Source organism: Geotrypetes seraphini, chromosome 6, assembly GCF_902459505.1.
Source record: "Geotrypetes seraphini chromosome 6, aGeoSer1.1, whole genome shotgun sequence".
Taxonomy (NCBI): Eukaryota; Metazoa; Chordata; class Amphibia; order Gymnophiona; family Dermophiidae; genus Geotrypetes; species Geotrypetes seraphini.
Window position 1 is genome coordinate 157707963 of NC_047089.1, and position 22654 is coordinate 157730616.

The 22654-nt window shown below is 44.8% G+C and overlaps 1 protein-coding gene across 1 annotated transcript in view; it reads left to right on the forward strand.

Annotated features, from left to right (window-relative positions):
* Positions 1–22654, forward strand: part of RASA3 (RAS p21 protein activator 3) — a 501637-nt gene that overhangs the window by 345687 nt on the left and 133296 nt on the right. Inside the window, exons 7-9 of the mRNA XM_033949099.1 lie at positions 6064–6136; positions 12881–12954; positions 16208–16312. Of these exons, the coding sequence (XP_033804990.1) occupies positions 6064–6136; positions 12881–12954; positions 16208–16312 (252 nt within the window). The remainder of the gene's footprint in view (positions 1–6063; positions 6137–12880; positions 12955–16207; positions 16313–22654) is intronic.

Below are 22654 nucleotides of genomic sequence, written 5' to 3' on the forward strand. Positions count from 1 at the left end.
TCAATCTCTATATGACCACCTTGAATATTTTCAAGCTGTCATCTTTATAGAGAAGATGCAGTATATAAGCTTAAGGTTTAGTTTAGTTTAATTTCCATTATCAGTCCTACTGGCAGCCTGAAGAGCAAGTTTGTAGTGCGAGCTTATGAGGGAGAATTCTTCTCCATTTGTTCCAGCTTCACTTTTGAGCTGAGGCAAAACCCTTTTCCCTGTAGTTTTTGAACTTCAGGGAAGCCCCCTGGGCCATTTTTAACTTGAATTTGCTGGTGGCAGCCATCTTTTATTTTAAACAATAATAGGAATGGACCCCTCAGGTTTTTGTACCCCTATATCATGCCAGGCTTGTGCTGGATGGTCAGATACAGGGCATGCAGGGGAAGGGCAGGAGTCTTAGGCTTAGCTTCCTCTGAGTCCTTCAGGGCTGGGGACCAACAGGAAGCTCAATCCCAGAGGAAGAGGCCTTTCCAAAGCCCTCCAGGTTCAGACGAGGACCTAGAGCTGGACTAGGGTGTTCAGTTTGACATCGACTGGGAGGATGGAAGTTCCAATTTCATGCCCTTATTGTCCCAGGATGCAGTTTCCATGGTGGAGTCTGGTTCTTTGCATGAGACCAGCAGACAAGAATAAGTGGTGACCCTGGACCAAGGGGAAGATCTCATGGTGCGGCAGCTCTTCAAGGCTTAAAAATTAATTTGCTGCATGAATTGCAGCTGGAATTTCTGCCAGCCTCCCAGTGGCTCCGACCATATTCTTTCCCTCACATCCTGACATCACAAAGCCAGTCACTGACCACTAGGAGTCTCCAGAGGGGTCCCTGCGAGTGGCCAAGACTATGGCCAAGTTTTACCCCGTGGCTTCAGGTTTATAACAGCTGTTTGTTCAGCTGAAGGTAGATTCACTGGTAGCACAGGTCACCAAGCAGATACTCAGGACTGGTGCTGACTGATTCATTTAGGTGAATCGATTCTTTTCCTTAAAAAATTGGACTCACTGATTCAGTGAGTTTTAAACATTTAGAAGAAGGGGAAAATATTGCAGATTCTTGGCGGAGGTGCAAAATTACCTTTTGTTACTCTGCAGCTATGTGAGGAAGGAGCTTGTTGCGGACCCAGTACTATGTCTCCTCCAGGTCTCCTAAAGCAGCAGCAGCGGTAAACAGGCTGCTCCTGGCTTGCCCGCTGGGACCTTCCCTCTGCTGTGTCACTGATGATATTACTGATAACACGGCAGAGGGAAGCCCTGGCGGGCAGGCCGCCTACATCTTGTTATCGCTGCTGCTTCTGCTTTAGGAGGCCCAGAAGTTGGGGGGGGGGGGGGGGTGTTCGATCGGGAAGCAACTGCTGCACAGGGGGAGGAAAGAAGAGGAAGGAAAGCTGGTGGTACATGTGGAGGGAAGAGGTAAGAGGATGGAAAGTTGGTGGCATAGGGGAAGGTAAGAGGAAGGAAAGTTGGTGGCACAGGGGGAGGAAAGGAGTTAAAGGAACTTCAGGAAGAAAAGTTAGTTGCACAGTGAGAGGGGAGGGTGAGAGGAAGGAGAGATGGTGGCAAAAGGCGAGGAGAGGGAGACATGCATGGTGAGAGGAGAGGATGAAATTGTGCATGGTAAGAGGAAAGGAAGGGAGAGATGGTACATGGAGGGGGATAGAGAGATATGACATAGGGCACAAGGAAGAGAGAGAGAGAGAGGTGTTGGACATGAGAGGGAGAGAGAGATACACAGGCGGTGGAAGGGGAGAAGGAGGGAGATATTGAATCCAGGAGCAGAATGGAGTGATGGAGAGATGCCTGGAAATGGGAGTGAGAGAAGAGAGTGGAAGAGTGCAGCAGGGAAGAGATAGTGAGATGTCAGGCTACAAGGGTGGGAAGGAGATCATGGGCTATAAGGGTGGAGGAATGAAGATGTTGAGAATGGTAAAACCCTGAGGGGGAGAATAGGGTGGCAAGGAAATGGTTAAGAGGATAGATATAACAGGATAGAAATATGTTAATGGAGGTACATTGAAGATGAAAGGGAATGGAGGGCTGAGGAAGGAATGAGATGGGGAATGGGAAACAAGATAGAAATTTTATTGGTAGCTGAAAAGTGCAAAAGAGGAGAAGGGTAATAAAGAGGCAGAAAAGAACTAAAAAGGAATGATCAATGTCTGAGGCAGATGTAGTGAGAGAATAGACAGGAGAGAGTAGAAAAAACAAATGGATTGCAACCACTTGAAGGAGAATTAGCAGATGGCAGAAAAGAAGAAAAAAACCTGGAACCAACTTGATGGAAAAATAAAACATCCAGATGACAAAGGTAGAAGAAAAACATTTTATTGTAACTGTTTAAATGGAATATGGATAATAATTAGCAAAAATATTGTTTAAATTTTGCCAAACTTGCAGAATTTGCTAATTTTGTGTGCAGAATTTTGAATGTTTTTGTACAGAATTCTTCCAGGAGTAAACAAAGAGGTAGAAAGGGGTGAGAGGGAGAAATCATGCATATAGGGGAGGGAGACATGCATGGATAAGAGAGGGCATGAAATGTTGGACTTAGGGTGTAGGGCAGGGAGAGATGGTGCATGGGGAGAGAGAAAGAAATGTTGCACATGATAATGGAGGGGAGGAAGGGAGAGATGATGCATGGAGGAGAATAGAGAGGTTTGACCCAGGGCACAAGGCAGGAAGAGAGAGAGATATAGTAGACAGTGGGAAAGAAATAGAAATGTTGGATATGACAGTAGAAGGGAAGGTACAGAGATGAAAGATGAATGGTGAACATGGGGAAAGAAGAAAATGTCAAATGGGCAGGAGACCCTGGTGATTGAGTTAACAGAAGACAAACAGAAACCAGAACCTGGGACCAACATGATTTGAATAATAAGATGATCAGACAACAAAAGGTAGAAAAAGTAATTTTATTTTCTATTTTGTAATTACAATATGTCAGATTTGAAATGTTTATCCTGCTAGAGCGAGCATGAGCTAGGACCTAATAGAGAGAATAAAAGTCTTTTTTGTTTTGTTTATATCACAGCACCAGCATGGGGTTGGAGAGGGCAAAGGGGAGTGGGGTGAGTGAAGAGGCTACAAAAATAAACCCGCCATGCCATTAACCCCCCCTCCCCCGCCCACACACACATACCTGATTGGGCAGGAAAAGTGAATCGAATCGAAAAATCAATTCAATAGGCCAGATCTAATCGAATCAAATTGTTTTTTCCTGAATTGGGCAGCACTACTCAGGACCACAAGGTGGATGTGGTTCTTAAGAGGCAATTTGAAGTTTTAGCCATAGGGATTAAAGCGGCAGCTGCGGCTTCCATTGTGGCATGTGCTTGCCACTCTCAGCTACCTCAGGTCCCAGCTTCAGAGGTAGATAAGGACCCTTTCTGGGGTGAATTATGTAACAGACACACTGTATGACATCCTATGAATCATGAGCAAGGTGTCATCCTATTCTATTTCCGCCTGGTGGATGCTTTAAATCAGACAATGGGCAGGAGACTCAGCTTCTCAGGCCACCCTAAGTAAGCTTCCCTTCAAGGGGCAATATTTATTTGTTTTTCCAACCATCAAACCTTGACGTTACAAGAGATTTTTCAATAAATTGCTCGGTTTTCAGGCAGGCAAAATGGACCAATGGCTAAGTGTTATTATTTCCCAGGCCCACTCATATATGTCCTTTATGAAATTACTAAAAACTGATTTATTTGATAAATTTGTAAACTGATGTTCCAGAATATTAACAGGCAAATTGATTTTACAGCTAGAACATTCTTGAGGTTTTTTATTGTATTTTAGTAAATCGTATTTTATTCTTTTACTGTATAATTTTAGTACTATTTAGAGCGCTGTATTTTTATTCATCGATTTTATAATTTTAGTAATGTATGTGAACCACCTAGAACTATGTGGTAGGGCAGTATATAAAAATAAAAATATTATTATTATATGACCTGATATGATCAGTGTTATGGATCATCATCCTAAGGCCTTGCTAGTCAGCAGACCCCAAGTGGCTTGGAGTTTTTTGAGGCTCTTAGAAGATTCCATTCGTTTTTGTTTTTTTTTTAATGTATACAAATTTAACAATTTATAATATCAAATGATACCAAAGAAAAAGGATTCTTACACAAAGTTTTACAGTAATTATATATTTAATACAAAATTCCTTTTCAAGCCCACTAAATTGGGGAGCCAAACCTTAATATCAACTAACAAAGAATACAAAGAAAACTAAGAATTGGTTCTTGATTCATTGAATCTTAACCATTCCCTATATTATTGGGACTCTGACGTTCCTCCAATTTTCTCAGTAGTGAAACATTAAACCAACAAACCTCATTTCTGTTCTCGAGCCATTAAAAATTGTTGTAATTGAATGGGGTCCCAAAATACATATTCAATGTCTTGCAATTGAACAAGCCATTTACATGGAGATTTTAAATAAAATGATGCCTCAAGAGCTAAAACTCTTGCTCTTAATTTCAAAAATTCCTTCCTCCTTAGTTGCGTAGCTCTCGAGACATCAGGAAAAATCCTAACTAAATCGCCACAAAATTTAGTCAACCTATTTTTAAAAGTAAAGTTTCATTATTAACGTCTTATCTGTCTCACTCATGCATGCTGTTACCATGGTGGACCTACTCTGAATCACATCTTGACTATCTTCCAAAAATTCTGTCAAATTTATTCCATTAGTGACCAGATGGTCCTCCTCCTGGTCGGACTGTATTTTTTTTTGCGGAATATAATAATAATTATTAATTGGAAAGGTCTCCCCAGTATCTCTTTAAAAAATTTCCTTAACAGAATTTCAGGGGATAATAAATGAGTCACTGGGAAATTAACCAATCAGAGACTCCTCCCTCTATTCATATTTTCCAACATTTCCATTTTAGAATGTAACAGCGTAGAATCCTTAACAGCAGATACTGAGACAGCTTGCAATGTATTACTTTGTGTTTCTACCACACTTAATCTTTCATCCAAACAACTTAAATTGGAGTCCACATTCAAAAATTTTTGAGACACAGATTGTGAATAATCCAAAGTTTGTTTCATTGATTCTCTGAGAAACCCTTCGACTCTAGAAATACCTAACCACAAATCTTTGAGGGTAATATCTTGTTTTTCCACTGCTAGTGGTTGATCCTCTGCAACACCTGAAAATTCAGGTGGTTTAGGTATATCAGTAAAGACTAATTTGCTTGTTTGCACAGAGGGGATCACATATTCAGTAGAAATAGTGGGTGTGATCTTCCCGCTATCACTAGATACTGGGTGAAGGGGGGGGGGGTCCTTTCTAGGGGACTCAATGATGCACCCGACATGGGAGAGTTCATATCACAAAAAGGTTGTGGTGGATTTTCTGTGGAAAGAATCAAATGTCTGTCCATTGGTCCAGAAACAGCAGGTTTTGAGCTCTTAGGCTTAATTTTCGTGTCAGAGGGAACATGCTCCATGTGGAGAGCGGCCTGCGAGGTTCGCTACAGCCGGCCGCAAACCTCAGCAGGCCGCTTCAAACAGGAGCAGCAGCAGTTGATGCGGGAGGGGGGACTCGTGGACGTGTTCCCTACCGGACACTGCCGCCGCCAGCGCTGCTCCGCACCCCCTTCATCTTGCCCTCTGGTGCGCCCCGGGGGGGGGGGGGGAGGAAGAGAGAGAGAGCGGAGATGCGGCGACGGCAAAGTTAGTGTAAGGGAGACGCTGCGTCTTTCAACAGGGAACAGGACAGAGCGTAAGCCGCGCATGCGCACTTCCTATGTGTCGCTACAGCTCACGGAAAACCAGCGCACACATAGGAAGTGCGCATGCACAGCCTAGCGTTTTATTATATTAGATATTAAGGTGTTATGTGATTTATACTTTTAAGAAAGTTATGTCCTCACTAACTTACTTTCTGTGCAAGTGAATACTTGATATGCAATTTGAAAACTTAAAAAATAAATAAATAAATTTGGATTGTGACTTTACATGGCCAAACCAAAACATGAAATTTCTTCATTCATTATTAGGTCATCATTTGTCAAACTTTATTCTTATAGTAAACAGTGTTTTCATTCCCTCTTGTCCATGCAGGACTGAAGCAAAAAAGACAAAAGTTAAAAAGAAGACCAACAACCCCCAGTTTGATGAAGTGTTCTTCTTTGAGGTTTGTACTGCCTCAGAATGAATGATAACATGTAATGCACCATTATTGTAGTTTATTTGGATTTTGGTTTATGCCTCTTTTTTTTTTTTCTTATTGTCTGTGCAATCCCAGTCCGGATGAGTAGTGTGCAGTATTATGTTCCTGTCAGAGATGGAGCCAGAGAAAAAGCTTAGAGCTGACTTCACTCCCCTTATAGGGGACTGGCGCTTTCTTCAGATCTTTAGTGTTCTCTAGCTTTAGCAGATGGTGCAGGCATATGTAGCCTGGTGCAGCAACTATGAGTGAAGCAATCCTAGAAAGGCTGCAGGCTCAGATTTTTGTGGGCATCCCTCCTGCCAATTTCAGCTAAGCCAGCCGTGTCTACTTTTAGGTTTCGAAATATAAGCCAGCATTTTGCTGGCCTTGGCTCAAGGGAGATGCGTACAGATTCTTAAACTAATCCAAGGCCACTTCCACATGAAACAGTGCCCACGCCCAGCCATGGGTGAGCTTAGGTGTCCATATGCATTTCCCTAGACCCACAACAAATACCTACATGTAGGCGGCCTGCCTTGGGGAGCTTTTTTTTTAATATGTGTGTCCCGTTTGGTTGCCAGATGGCAGTAGGACCCTTACTGCTGCCTACAATAGGGATTCTCGTTTATAGAATCAGCCCCTAAGTGTTTCCTGTCTGCAGAACACTTACAATTGACATATCCAGCCAAAAGGTAGGTTGAAGATGGCTCCAAATTTTTATTAAAAAAAGTTTTATTTGGCTAGCTTTATCATTTTGGATATCACTTTCAATGCTGATAAGCAATCTAATTAAATGTTGTGGGTTTCTAGCTGCCCCAGTCTAGCATTCCTGGCCTGTGGTAGGAAAAGATGAAGGTGGTCTAAGAAAGAACGAGGAATTCTGCTTCTATATTGTCTCCCACACCCACAAAAGCCCCTACATATAACTGCTTGGCATTGCAATTCTGTTACTGCAGTTATCATCATATATAAAAAATCTGGAAATATGTTTCATATAACTTTAAACAACAACATTTTAAAGCACTCTGTCAATAAAGATATAACTTATGAAAAGAAAGGAAAGGATTGGTGTTCATGTTTAACAAAAATCTATTTTTGTAAGTATAGGTTTTTGGTGAGAATTTAAAAGCTCTTGCAAGATTTTATTAGCAGAGCCTCTCTTCTGGGTGTTACAACAACAACACCAGTGTGTCTCAGCACATATTGATGCAAACTGCATTGTATTATGTTTCTGATGACCTGGAAGGTGTAGTAAGAATGGATGTCTGTTATTAGTTTGAGTGTCTCCCCTCTCCATTATAGAAGAAAAATGCAATGAAAATTTGTAGTGTTTTGCCACTTACCATGGTGATTGGCTTGCCCTAGGATGTTGGATTTAAGTACTGCCACTTCTTTTATCTGTAGGGCTTCACTTTTCAACAGAAATGGCAGGGAAACATTAAACAAGAAAAAGCACATTGGGCCTTGAGAATGGAAATTACATGTAAATTTTAATGGATGATCTGGCATGGGCCATGTTTCGATGGAATGCCTGCATCTAGGGTTGTCAAAGTCAGTAGTTCAATGTCAGTAGTTCAATGTCAGTAGAGATAAATTCCTTTGTACATTCAGTGTAATTGGATTAATCAAACACAGTGGCGTACCAAGGGGGGGCGGTCCGCCCCGGGTGCAGCCTTAAGAGGGGTGCACAGCCGGACAGGTCCGGAAAATTCCTGGGCTGCGACAGCACTCAGCAGCATCAGCTCCCCCTCTGCCCCGCGACAGCACTCAAGTTCGGCCTCCTCCTCCCGGCATCAGCAGAACTTCAAATCGGCAACAGGTGCTCAGTCAAAAGATTCCCCTGACTCAGCTTCCTATTTCCGCCCAGGCAGTTCAGTCAGGGGAAGCTTTTGACTGAGCACTTGTTGCCGATCTGAAGTTCTGCTGATGCTGGGAGAAGGAGGCCGAACTTGAGTGCTGTCGCGGGGCAGGGGGGGGCGCCGATGCCACTGAGTGCCATTGCGGAGATGGGGGCGCCCATGCCGCTCAGTGCCGTCGCGGGGGTGGGCCTTGCCGATCTTGTTGCCAAAATCGGAAAGGTGAGGGAGAAAGATGGGCCTGTGGTGGATGGAGAGATTGAGAGAAGGGACAGATGATGGAAGTGGGGAGAGAGAAGAGGGCAGATGATGGAAGGAGGGTGGAAAGAGAGAGAAGGGGCAGATGATGGAAGTGGAGAGAAGGGGGAAAGAGAAGAGGGCAGATGATGGAAGTGGGGGGGAAGAGAGAGAAGGGGCAAATGATGGAAGTGGAGAGAAGGCGGAGACAGAAGAGGGCAGATGATGGAAGTGGGGGAAAGGGGGAGAAGGGGCAGATGATGGAAGTGGGGAGAAGGGGCAGATGATGGAAGTGGGGAGAGAGAAGAGGGCAGATGATGGAAGGAGGGGGAAAGAGAGAGAAGGAGCAGATGATGGAAGTGGAGAGAAGGGGGAGAGAGAAGAGGGCAGATGATGGAAGTGGGGAAAGAGAGAGAAGGGGCAGATGATGGAAGTGGGGAGAGAGAAGAGGGCAGATGATGGAAGTGGGGGGGAAGAGAGAGAAGGGGCAGATGATGGAAGTGGGGAGAGAGAAGAGGGCAGAGGATGGAAGGAGGGGATAAATAAAAGGAGGGCACATGATGGAGAAAAGGATTGAGTTATAGAAATACTGGAAGGGGTGAGGGAAAGAGGTGGCGAGCTGTAGGTAGACTGTAAAAAAGGAAATTGATGAGAGGGTAATAAGAACGTAATGTAGATGGATGCAGAAAATAAATTGAAAAGGAAAATGAGCGAAGAAAGGGATTGCAGAAGAGGGGTGTGGGAGAGGGAAGGAGAGGAGAGAGATGCCAGACCAATGGGGGTGAAAGGAGAGATGGAAGGGGGAGGCATACAGTTTCTGGAAGGGGCATAGAAGGAGAGAAGATGCCATATAGGGGCAGAGAGATGGCAGACAGTGGATGGAAGGAAGAGAGTAGCAAGAAGATGAGGAAAGCAGAAACCAGAGAAGACAAAGGTAGAACAAAGATTTTCTATTTATATGTTGCTTTAGGAGACATGTGTCACTGTTTCTGTGGTGTTGCATTGTATGCAGAGTCCAGCTTCTTGATGGTTCAATTTAACCTTTGTCTATATATTCTATTTTATCCCCCCTTTTACAAAACTGTGGAGCGTTTTTTAGTGCCAGCCATGGTGGTAGCAGCTCTGATGCTCAGAATTCTATTAGCGTCAGAGCTGTTACCACCGTGGCTAAAATCCACACTACAGTTTTGTAAAAGAGGGAGGGGTTAGTTTGTGATGACATATTCCATACTAGGTGAAGGTATTTTCTGTGTTCTGTGTGTTCGAAAGACATGGTTTTCTGTTAGGATTGACGGTGTAGGATTGATCTGTACTAGTCTGGCTTGTTTAGTTTTATAATGGGTGCATTGATGTATTGCTCACTGCAATATGTAAGATGCTGCCTTTTTCTAGGTACTCATTTGTGACGTGTGGCTTGTTACTAAAAATCATGTTTTTCAAACAGATGGGGGGGGGAGTGTCAAAAAATGATGGGCCCCGGGTGTCACATATGCTAGGTACACCACTGATCAAACACCTACAGCAGTAGAACTGTCACATTCAAATCACTTTCATTGTAAGTTTTGAAGGCAGATAGGAAATAACAAACATGTGTGTGTGTTCAAGTGAAACTGAAAGTAAAAGCATATAGCTGCGTCTAAATATGTGTCTCTCAAAAATTGCTTGTACTACTAATATTTGTGAGGCTCAAATTTAGGCTGTAAACAATAAGCGTCAAATTATGCTAGCATTTCCGTTTTTTTCTGGACTTGCACACTGGAGCCACGCTTACTACAAAATCTTTGTGCACACGCATCACGTGCCTAACTCCCTCCATTAACCCCAATTTCACCATGCATAAAAGTAGTGCTATTTTATTGCAATGCTGTTGTATTGTGGGCCTATTTGTGCGTGGCTTTGAGCATTAGCCCCTCAATAGGTAGCTACAATTCCTATAGTCTCTGAAGTTCATAACAGCAAACAAGCCTGTACATGCTTTGCTTCTGCTTTTTAATACAGCCAGCAGAGGTAGGCAAGGCTGCACTCTGTGCCAAAATGTTTATTTGTTGGCTTTTTCCCACTAAACAAAGCACAGTCTAAAAAATATGTCAGGGCGTTATGAGCCAATTATAGTAAGCTTTTTTTCTCATTGTCACAGGTTATTTTATGCAGGTTTTTTCCATGGGTAAAGCCCGTTTCACATACAGAAAAGCCAGGGCTTCCATAAAACTGCATATCTGCATATGTGTACATGCATAGAAAGTGTGTGATTTGCTTATGTGCATTTCTGGTGGCATGGTTTGACCAGAGCATAAGAGGAGCTATGATATATGCATATATTTCAGAGCAGTATGTAAATTTATGAAATAATATTTGCACACTGTTTTGGGGGCTAGTTCTGAACTATAGGGATATACAGTAGATAGCTATGTTGCTTTTATAAAATGGGTGCCTTTTTGAACTTTTCATCTAAGCATAATATCAAGCCAAAAATGGGGAAACCTCTTCAATATATTTGACGCTATGAATCCCTCCTTTTCCAAGTTATTTATGACCTAGGATTGCCAGATTCCATTTTTGAAAAAAAGAGGATTTCTGATCTCACCCCCCAGCTCCTCCCCATTCTACCTCCACCCCAGCCCCACCCCCATGACCCTCCCCGAGCTCGAAGGCCGCATTTGGAAGCCTTCACGCATGTGCAGATGTCAATGCAATGACATCGCACAAATGCAAATACAGGACCACAAACTAAAAGTACTAATATATACAAACAAAACCCTAAGATGCAAGACTGCATGCAGTACAATCCCCAGAGAAATTATAACAAATGCATTTCTTCCTGAACAGTGCAAAATATAGGCAGCAGATGAAATTTCTCAAAACTGACACAATTCAATCACTAAATTGAAAATAAAATCATTTCCCCTACCTTTGTTGCCTGGTTATTTTGGTTTTCAAACCATCTTTTCCAGTCTCTGTCTGCACTTCCTTCTGTCTGTGCTCTTAACTGTGTATCCAGGGCCACCTTATCCGTTTGCTGTTTTTCTCCCCTTCACTTTCTTCCATACGTACGTCTTTACCATTAACTTTTAACATTCAACTTTCTTCCATTTTTCTGCTTTCTTCTCAAAATCTACGTTTACATGCCTTCCCTTCCCACCTATCCATGTGTACTATCACCTCCCTCTTTCATATCCCCTACTCCCATCTATCCATAAATAGCATTTCTTCTTATCTCTTCCCTGTCACACCCATTGCTGTGCACCATCTCCTCCCTCTGTCTCCCCTTCCCCTCCATCCCTATGCACCATCTCATCCCTCTCCCATGGTCAGACATCTCTGTCTTCCCCCTTCATATGGTCTAGCATCTTTCTCCACTCCTTCCCATAGCCTAGAATCTCTCTCCTCTCCCATGGTCTGGCATCTCTCTATCCTTCCCCTCTCTTCCCGAGGTCTAACATCTCTCTCCTCTCCTTTCTGAGGTCTGCCATCTCTCTCTCCCCTCCTTCCCTTCCATTCTGTGGTATGGCATCTTTCCTTTCTTTGAGTCATCTCTCCTCCCTCCCAGAGTAACACTTCTCCCTCCTTCCTCTCCACCACTATCATGTCCAACAATTCTCCCTTTCCCCATATACATCATCTCTCTTTCCCTCTCATGCCACACACCTATGTCCAACAATTCTCCATTCCTTTTCCCTCCCCCTGGCAGCATTTCTTTCTCTCCTTTTCCATTACTCCACCTGTGCAGCATCTCTCTTTTCCTCCTTTCCTACCCCCCCCAGCCCGTGCATTTGTCCTTCCCAACCCTCTCCCAGTATGTGAAGTATCTGTCTTTCCCAAACCCCTGAGCATCTGTCCTCCCTGCCTTCCCAACTCCCTACCCCCTGCACCCAGCCTCTCCCTGCCAGGCTCTGCACCTAGCCCCCTCCCCCAGCCTCTCCCTGCCAGGATCTGCACCCAGACCCTCCCTCCCCAGCTTCTCCCTGTCAGGCTCTGCACCCAGTCCCTTCCTTCCCTCCCCTGTCAGGCTCTGCACCCAGCCCCATTCCCCTCCCCATAAGACTCTGCATCCAGCCCCTTCCCTGTCAGACTCTGGACCTAGCCCCCCTCCCTTGCTTGCTCTGCACCCTGCCCCATCCTCCTACCTCCTCTGGCGATTCCTGGTGGCCCAGAGGTGCAGTGGGCAGGAGCGAGCTTTCCACACTCCTGCCCGCTGCTAACCAAGTTGGTGGTGGCTGATTTCTTCTGCCACTGAGCTGCAATGAGCAGGAACCAGAATTTGCGGGAGCCAGTCAAGAAGCTGCTGAGCACCAAGCAGGAAACCATCTGCCACCGACTGGGTTAGCAGCGGGCAGGAGCGCGGAAAGCTTGCTTCTGCCTGCTGCACCTCTGGACCACCAGGGATAAAAGTAAGTGGCAATTTTGGGGGAGGCCGTGTCCCATCCCCCCATTCCAATACCTATGGCTGGTGGTGAAGTAAGAGGCATGCAAATTTAAGAATGTTGTATACCATATATTTTAATGCTGTATACCATATATTTTCAATGTTACTCGCTTAGTATGTAATAAGCGATTTATCAAATTTAAATAAACTTGAAACTTGTCTTTTTGTCTTTCCATCCGTCTGCTGAGAAATTGTCTTATCTTTATCTTGCAGGTGACTAGACCTTGTAGCTACAAAAAATTCCACTTTGATGTTGAAGAAGATGACGTTGACAAGATGGAAATTAGGTAAAAATATATTTTTGAAAGCTCATATCATCAACTGAAATGAGTTTTGATATATTTTATATAATGAAGGCCAATGGTGCATCAGACCCAACCAAAGTAATAGATTTTTTATTTTATTTTATTTTTATTCAAATTATAATAATAATAACAAGTCAACATACCTGCATAAAGATTAGAAATATGATAAATAAATCATATATATGGTCGATATGGTAACAAAAAGAAATTGAAGATTAATTAATCGATTATTTAGTCCACAAATAGGATCCAAGAACAAAGAAATTAAGCACAAAATGAGAAATATATAAACTTATTAAGACATAGTAGAACTCATAGTTAACCCCCAAACAGCCGGTTCGTTACATTGTGGGTAATACAATTGAGCCAATACTCACTTCCCCCCCCTTCTTTGGCCACTATAAATAGTTGTTTCGGCTCAAAAAAAGGAAATTTTTCTATCAAATGAGATACAGCATTTTGCAGGAAATCTCTAAACAAATAATGCATCTAGGGTCAAGACCCTTGGTCTATAATCCAAGAAATCTTTCCTTCTTTTCTGTGTTTCCTTAGATAAATCTGGGAACAAACGAATAATTAAGCCAAAATATTTATCATTCATGTGCCTGAAATAAGTTTGAAGTATTAAGTCCCTATCAAACTCCGAGGCAAATGTCACTATAAGGCAGGGGTCTCAAAGTCCCTCCTTGAGGGCCGCAATCCAGTCAGGTTTTCAAGATTTCCCCAATGAATATGCATGAGATCTATGTGCATGCACTGCTTTCAATGCATATTCATTGGGGAAATCCTGAAAACCCGACTGGAATGCGGCCCTCAAGGAGGGACTTTGAGATCCCTGCTATAAGGATAGTTCTCACAGTTCAAACTAATAGATTTTAATACAGTCTTGTTCAACCTGTAGCCTGCGGACCAAAATCCAGCCTACTAACATCATTTTTCTGGACTTCAGAAACTCAGTGGAAACAAAGATTCCTCCAGCAGGATGCTTGCTTTCTGGCTGTGACTCATCTAACTGCTAGTTTTAGCCATGCAGCAGTGGAAGTTCAGGTTGGTTCAGTGGTTTCAAGCCTGGCAAGAATTGATACTGTGAGACCAACCCAAACTTCTGGAGCTATGTGGCTTAAGCTCATGTTTAGAAGAGTTACAGAAGGGAAACGAGGATCCTGCTGGAGGAATTTGCAGCTGAAGCCAGGTGAGGCATAAAGAGTTCAAACAACAACAAAGGATTGTTCATTTTTTCTACCTTTTTTTTTCCTATTCTATACAGTGAGGGTAGAGAGAAAATGGGTGAAGGTAGGGTGTGTGTGTGAGAGGGGGGGACATGAGAGAAGCCTGAATTAATGCTAATGCTAAAGGAGTTATAAAAGTAGTTATCTCTTTTATACCAATTCTTTTCTAGTGCTATAGGTGTGTCATTTTGGTCAGTGAGGTATTCTTCCCATGCTCACAAGCCGTGCAGAAGGAATCCACTCCAACTTTTGAATCCTTCCTCCTTCCCTAGAGGGCTCTGCTGCTCCCTTCAGTTTTTCTTTCTGCATGCAAGCCAGAAGGAGTCTTTCTGATCTACTCTGTATATTTCTTTATTTTTCTTTTGGTTCTTTTTGCAAATGTTTGGCTTTCAGTGCTCAGAGCTCCCCTCATCAAGGGTTCAGCTTGGCCTGTGTGGAGGAGAAGCAGAATGAGGTCTGCATCTGACAGGCCAATACCTCTGTGGTATGTGTTGGCCAACCTGCAGAAACCTTTTTGGAGCTCTGGATCTGTTCCCCTTGTAGTATTGCTTGCCTGCTATATCACAGTGGCTGTCAGGCATCCATAGGGGACTCGACAAGGTTCTGCAGGGTGATGGCTGTGTTTCACTTCCTCCCTTTCGTGTCTACGGGGGTTCGAGGCTCAGACACCACTCCATCTGTCAGCCTAAAAATTTAGCATTAGAGAAGTGTTCTATTTGAAGCAGTGATATCTTCTCCCAGATCCATTTACCTTTGGAACTGAGGCAGGCTGCAGCACGTTACCAGCACAGGTCACAATGAGTAAGGTTTTTACAGTCTAAGAGGAAAATCGGGGGGGGGGGGAGTGGGAATCTTTAAAACTTTTTTCCTGGCTTTTGTGCCCCTTCCCTTAGTTTTCCCCTCCTCTAAAATCATAAAATCAGTGTGTTAAATTTTTTTTAGTTAGTGTGTTTTAGAACTGTACTTTGGCTCCAAAATGCTGCTGCTGTGGCCATCTTGACTTTCCTGATTTTTTTTCAAAATTCTTCAGAACCTTGAAATCACCTTGTTTTGCCTCAGAAATGGCTGGGATGGAGACCTTCCAGAGCCCCAGAATTGCAGTGTTTCTAAGTGCAGGAGCTTGGAAGCCACGGAACTCAAGAGACACAAGCTGGAGTCATCTAAAGGGGACTTCCTGCTGCCTAATAAGCCATTTCTCCAGAATATGTCAATCTGATGTGAAGAGCTTATCTGGATGGATAAGATCTGCAGGGGAAGTCTAGCAACTCACCAAGGGTGCGTGAGGAAGCTTGGGCTCTCAGGATGCATCTACCTCTGTGGCAGAGCCTGGCCAATATCCAGTGGGCCTTTCTGAGGGAGAATCAGATGAGGAGTCTAATTGTGTGCCTTTACTATCACAGAGCGAGCCCTCTCTGTCAGGAGATATAGGATCACAGACCAGTGTGAAGGTGCAAGATATAGTGGTGGTCCTCAATTAAGGGGATGACCCCTTGGTCTGCCAGCTGTTCAGACCCTCAGCTCTGGTTGAGCTTATTGCAGAGTCTCTGCGGGAGTTAAACTTGAACTCCCAGCTGGCCTCCTCTATTTCTTGCTGTATAATGAGTGGAGTGGCATTAATGTAATATTCACAGAGCATTGGGAGCATTGGGAGCCTTGGGAGCATTGGGAGCATTGGGAGCCTGAAGGGTCCCTTAAGGTATCCAAGACTATGGCTCAGCTGTATCCAATGGCACAGGAATGTCAGCAGCTGTATACTCAGCCCAAGGTAGATTTCTTGGTAGTGCAGGTAACCAAAGACCAAAAAAAGAAGAAACAAAGCCTCGAAATGCACTGGAGACGTCACAGCCAGTATAGGAAGTCAAGTCTTTTATTAAAACAAAATGATGAATAATAACAAACAAAATCCCATTCTGGGCCTATAGTATAAGGATATTGTAGCTCAAAAACTGTTTCAAAATATTATTGCTTTCCTACAGTTTGAACTTTAGTGGATTATTGTTTTGTAGAGTTGACCTTTGGAATGCCAGTAACCTGAAATTTGGGGATGAATTTCTAGGGGAACTTCGAATTCCTTTGTCAGTTCTACGACAATCTAACTGTCATGAAGCATGGTAAGTGTACTTCTTATTTATATTTTTAGCTGTATCAATATTCTTGATTCATTATTGTCCTGTATTTTCCAATCCTGAGCATCTGCATACATAAGTTTCTAAAACTCTGCCCCATAGATTTATTGACCTTTATCCTTGGACAAGCAGGCAGCAAATTTTCACATGTGGCTGACGTCATCCACAGAGCCCGGTAAAGAACAGTGGTAAAAGTGCATTGTCACATTAAGTTTTTAGAAACTTCACGACTGCCCACATCGCGCATACGCAAGTGCCTTCTTGCCCAATGTCGGCTCATGGTACCTCTATGTTTTCTACAGAGCCAAGAAGTGCTATTTTATTGGATTCTGGCCAATGCACATTGCCTTCCCATCAATGGTTTTCTATATTTTGCCCTTCAGCTTTATTTCTTTTTCTTATTCAGTGTTTTTCTTCAGTTTGTATAAAAAAATTAATATATTTTCCTTTTTCTGTACCTGAGTTGGGCCTTTCGGCCCTCTTTTTTTTTCTACTTCAGCAGTTCTCATTCTTGGTATCATCATTGAGTCTTTTGACCTCACCATCAAGATTTTTCTGTCTATGTCAAAATCTTCGAGCGGTTTCACAGTTGGTGCTTCCAGTGTTTGGAGCTAAGCATCAAGTAGACACTTGTACTCGTTCTACACTACAGAAATGCTCGTTAAAGACTTGATGTTTCCAGCAGGAGAAGCTGTTCGGCTTGACTATGGACTCTACTGATAAATCCGAATCACAGGTACCAGCATTGATTTTGACATCGGAAGCTGTTCCTCCATTGAGCAAGCCTGCTAAGAAGTCATCCTCTTCCCAACAAGCATTGCAGGCCTCTACAGCATTGAGTCCCTCAATGCAGGCCATCAACACCATCGATATCCTTCAGTGCAGGCTGTGTCTACTATAGGGCATGCATCCTCATCAAGGTCTCCCACCCCTCAACCCCCTGCTACATCGATGGTACCAGCTGTTGAGCCAAGGGTTCCAGTGCAACTCTTCAGAGAACAACTGAAGTTGCATTCAGTACCGTTGCTTACATTGACTCCCTCAGTACCTGCCCAGCCTGACCATAGCACTTCGAGGCTACATGGTACCGATTCCAGGTCTGCATTGATGCAGAACCACTCTACATCACATTGACGCTCTGCAACATAGTAGCAACATTCTGCATCGAAGTATTGACATTCTCCACACAGCATCAACGAACGTCGTCATTAAATTTTAGCTGCCAAATTTCAGACCATTCTTCAAGCTTCACCAGGTCTTTCTTCATGTTGTTCACACCATCCTGGGTGTCTACTCCAGTGCAGATTTTGGTATCATCTGCAAAGAGCCCTGCAGCAATATCGTTCATAAAAATGTTACAAAGAATAGGCCCAAGAACAGAACCTTGAGGCACACCACTGGTAACATCCCGTTCCTCAGAGCGATATCCATTAATCACTACCCTCTGACGCCTCTCACTCATCAGTCTCTTCAACCTAGAAAATCTTCATCTTACAGAGAATCTCCTGGGGTACAAGAAGTTGATTCTGACCTATCTCATCACAATACTGATACTGAGTATGAGCCTATGTTATCTGCTCCTGAGTCCTATGGTATCCCTTCAAATCCATCTCCTCCTCCTCCTCCTAGAAAAAGTTCTCCTCCAGAGGCACTTTCATTTACCAAGTATATCAGACAGCTGGGAAAAGCTCTACCTGTCAAATTGGAGGCTTGTTGAATCAACTCTTAAAAATCCTCAAGCTCCAGGGTTTATGCCACTGTACCACCGGGACTTAAGGGTTGTACTTTGGATAAATTTGGTCACTGTCTTAACCAGAACTCTGTGTTGACCTACCAAGTTCTTAATTACAACTTATACATGTCTTTTTACCTTAAACATCTTATAAAGAAGTTGGCTCATTTTGACCAGCATATTCCATCTGACTGCCTAACAGCTTTTCAACAGACTTCTCACAGTCTACTTCAAACACAACAATTTATGGCAAGAACGGTATTTGATGCATTTGAGATCTCATCCAGAGTATCAGCAATGTCTATTGCTAAGAGACATCTTGCTTGGCTGCAAGTCTCCAACATGAATATCAGTCTTCAAGACCAGTTAGCCAACATCCCATGTCTTGGTGAAAAAATCTTTGATGAAAAGGTGGAGGATGCTACTCAAAGACTTACTCGGCATTAGCAGAGTTGGAATACTTTAACAGACTCAAAGACTTACTCGGCATTAGCAGAGTTGGAATACTTTAACAGACTCAAAGACTTACTCGGCATTAGCAGAGTTGAATACTTTAATAGAATCTAAGACTAAGGCTCAACCTTCTAAGTCTCTTCAAAGATCTACTTCTTATTCCTATAAGAGATGATATACAACAACATCCTCTTCTAAGCCTCCACCACAGAAGAAGCAGAAACAACAGAGACCTCCGAAGTCCAGTCTTTGACTCCTCAGAAACCAGCCCACTCGTGCTTTTAGAGTTTAGAAAGCTTGGCCAAAATTCCACCTTCTCAGCCTTTTCACCATCCCATCAGAGATCGACTTCTCTTGTATCATCGGCACTGGACTCTCATCACTATGGACACCTGGGACTTCAAGGTCATCAAGGAAAGTTACAGTCTCTATTTTATCACTATTTCTCCAGACCATCCTCCGAGAGAGTCCTCTTTCACATCACAACAGATGTCCCATCTTAAGGAAATTGAAGCTCTATTTCAGATAAATGCCATAGAAGTATTTTCCCCATTTCAGAAAAATCAGGGGTTCTACTCCAGGTATTTCCTAATTCCAAAGAAGATGGGAAGTCTTCGTCCAATTCTCAACCTCTAAGCTTTAAACAAATATCTAGTCAAAGAAAAGTTTTACATGCTATCTCTAGGGACCCTATACCCTTTGATGGGCAACCTATGTCTGCTAGAGATGTCCCCAAAGTAGTGCACTCCCTGGATGAAGAGAGGCAAAACATAGCACCGTTTAAACCTCATGCAAGGAACCGGCATAGTTCATTGTAGCAGTGAAGGAAGCGATCAGAGAGACGAAGACTTCGTTTAAGGAATGGAAAAGGTCAAAAACGGACAAAAACTGGAAAAAGCACAAACAGCATCAAAGCAGATGCCATAAGGTTGTAAGAAGGGCCAAAAGAGACTATGAGGAAAAAATAGCCAAGGAGGCGAAAAGCTTCAAGCCGTTCTTTTGATATATCAAGGGGAAAAGACCCGTGAAGGAAGCGATGGGGCCATTGGATGACCGTGAAATAAAGGGAGTGCTAAAGGAAGACAAACCCATCGCCGAAAAACTGAACACATTTTTTGTATCTGTATTTACCGAAGAAGATATACACAATATACCGGAAGCCGACAGGCTATACATTACATTACATTACATTACATTGCATTAGGGATTTCTATTCCGCCATTACCTTGCAGTTCAAGGCGGATCACAAAAGAATTATCAAGGATGTATTACAACAAGAACTTACTAGAGGAAAAAAAAAAAGTTTGGACATTTTCAAAGAGAGTAAGAAATGTGTATGGTTATTTGTTTGGGTAGTTGGCTTTAGTGAGAGGTGGTGATTGAAGCTTGTGGTGTTATTTCTTTTTTCAGGGCTTTCTTGAAGAGTATGGTCTTTATTTCTTTTCTAAAAGTCTTGTAGTCGAGGGATGCCGTAAGTAGATTGATTTGCGGTTGCATGGTGCAGCATCTGTCGATTGTTATTCCTAGTACTTTTAGGGTGGCTTGAATGGGGTAGTTGATTGCGTTGATTTCAATGTTGGTTGTGGTTGGTATTTTGTTGTTTTCTAGGAGGATGAATTTAGTTTTATCTGGGTTCAATTTCAGTTTGTGATCTTTCATCCAGGTTGCTACTGATTTTAGTGTTTGATGTATTGTGTTTGTCATGGAGAGTTTTGGTTGATCATATGACGGCAGATAAGGGCCATAGCCCATCAGGTCTGCCCACTCTACTGACCCACCCCCAAGTCTACTATCCTAGGGATCCCACTCCTGGTGACAGGTTCCCTTGGTTTAACCTTCTAAGGGATCCCACTGGGCATCCCATTTGAAGGGTATGAGAATGGTAATGTCATCTGCATAGCTGTAGGAGGTTATGCCTTGTTTGTCCAGGTGTGAGCTGAGGGAGGCTGTATAGAGATTGAATAGAGTCGGTGATAGAGGGACTCTATCCTTGGGGAACTCCGCAGGGGTTTGACCAAGGTTTAGATTTTTCTTTTTCTGATTTTACTCTATAGGTTCTTGATTTAAGGAATCCTTCAAACCATGAGTATACTTTATCTGTGATACCTGTTGTATCTAGGATTTGTAGTAGTATGTTATGGTCCACCAAGTTGAATGCAGCGGTCAGGTTCAATTGTATGAGCATCATTTTTTTTCCTGAGCTGAGGTGTTGTCTGACTGTGTCCAGAAGAGATCCTAGTAGAGTTTCTGTGCTGAAATTGTTTCTATACGCGGGAAATGAAGATGGGAAACTGACTGGGTTGATGGTCAGTCTAGAAGAGGTATGCAGGCAGATTACCGTATTTTCGCGGATATAACGCGCACCGTTGTAAAACGCGCACAGGGGTATAGCGCGCATAAATCACGAAGATATGTAAAAAAACTTTTCTATACCGCGCTCAGGCATATAACGCGCATGCTGCCCGACTCTCCTCTGGCCACCCCGACTCTCCTTTCGCTCTTCCCGACTCTCCTCTGGCCACCCCGACTCTCCTTTCGCCCTCCCCGACTCTCCTCTGGTTGCCCCGACTCACCCTGACTTTCGGTGCACTGCCCCGCCTCTCCGTGCGCTGTCCCGACTCTCGTTCACCTGCCCTGACTTTCCGTGCACTGCCCCGCCTCTCCGTGCGCTGTCCCGACTCTCGTTCACCTGCCCTGACTTTCCGTGCACTGCCCCGCCTCTCCGTGCGCTGTCCCGACTCTCGTTCACCTGCCTTGACTTTCGGTGCACTGCCCCGCCTCTCCGTGCCTGTCCCCCTTGAAGTCCTGTCCCCCCTTGAAGGTCTGCCTGTCCCCCCTTGAAGTCCTGTCCCCCTTGAAGGTCTGCCTGTCCCCCTTGAAGATCTGCCTGTCCCCCCTTGAAGTCCTGTCCCCATCCTGAAAGCCTGATGCCCCCCCTCGACGTCCGATTCTTCTCCCCCCTCGGCAGGACCACTCGCACCCCCACCCCGAAGGACCGCAGACTCCCCGACAATATTGGGCCAGGAGGGAGCCCAAACCCTCCTGGCCACGGCGACCCCCTAACCCCACCCCGCACTACATTACGGGCAGGAGGGATCCCAGGCCCTCCTGCCCTCGACGCAAACCCCCCTCCCCCCCAGCCGACCCGCGACCCCCCTGGCCGACCCCCACGACCCCCCCCACCCCCCTTCCCCGTACCTTTGGAAGTTGGCCGGACAGACGGGAGCCAAACCCGCCTGTCCGGCAGGCAGCCAACGAAGGGATGAGGCCGGATTGGCCCATCCGTCCTAAAGCTCCGCCTACTGGTGGGGCCTAAGGCGCGTGGGCCAATCAGAATAGGCCCTGGAGCCTTAGGTCCCACCTGGGGGCGCGGCCTGAGGCACATGGGCCAAACCCGAGCATGTGTCTCAGGCCGCGCCCCCAGGTGGGACCTAAGGCTCCAGGGCCTATTCTGATTGGCCCACGCGACTTAGGCCCCACCAGTAGGCGGAGCTTTAGGACGGATGGGCCAATCCGGCCTCATTCCTTCGTTGGCTGCCTGCCGGACAGGCGGGTTTGGCTCCCGTCTGTCCAGCCAACTTCCAAAGGTACGGGGAAGGGGGGTGGGGGGGTCGTGGGGGTCGGCCAGGGGGGTCGCGGGTCGGCTGGGGGGGAGGGGGGTTTGCGTCGAGGGCAGGAGGGCCTGGGATCCCTCCTGCCCGTAATGTAGTGCGGGGTGGGGTTAGGGGGTCGCCGTGGCCAGGAGGGTTTGGGCTCCCTCCTGGCCCGATATTGTTGGGGAGTCGGCGGTCCTTCGGGGTGAGGGTGCGAGTGGTCCTGCCGGGGGGGGGATGGATCGGACGTCGGGGAGTCGGCCGGGCAAGAGGGCTTGGGCTCCCTCTTGCTCCGATCGTGGATGCGGGTGCGGGTGGGAGCGCGTGCGAGCGGTCGTTCGGGGTGGGGGTGCGAGCGGTCCTGCTGGGGGGGTGAATCGGGCGTCGGGCGGGGTGGGAACTGTTTAAAAACTTTTGTATACCGCGCTCAGGCATATAACGCGCGAGGGGTATGCGCGGTACGTAAAAACCACGTATAACGCACGCGTTATATCCGCGAAAATACGGTAATAGGCTTAAAAATGATAAATCCCCGGGACTGGATGGCAT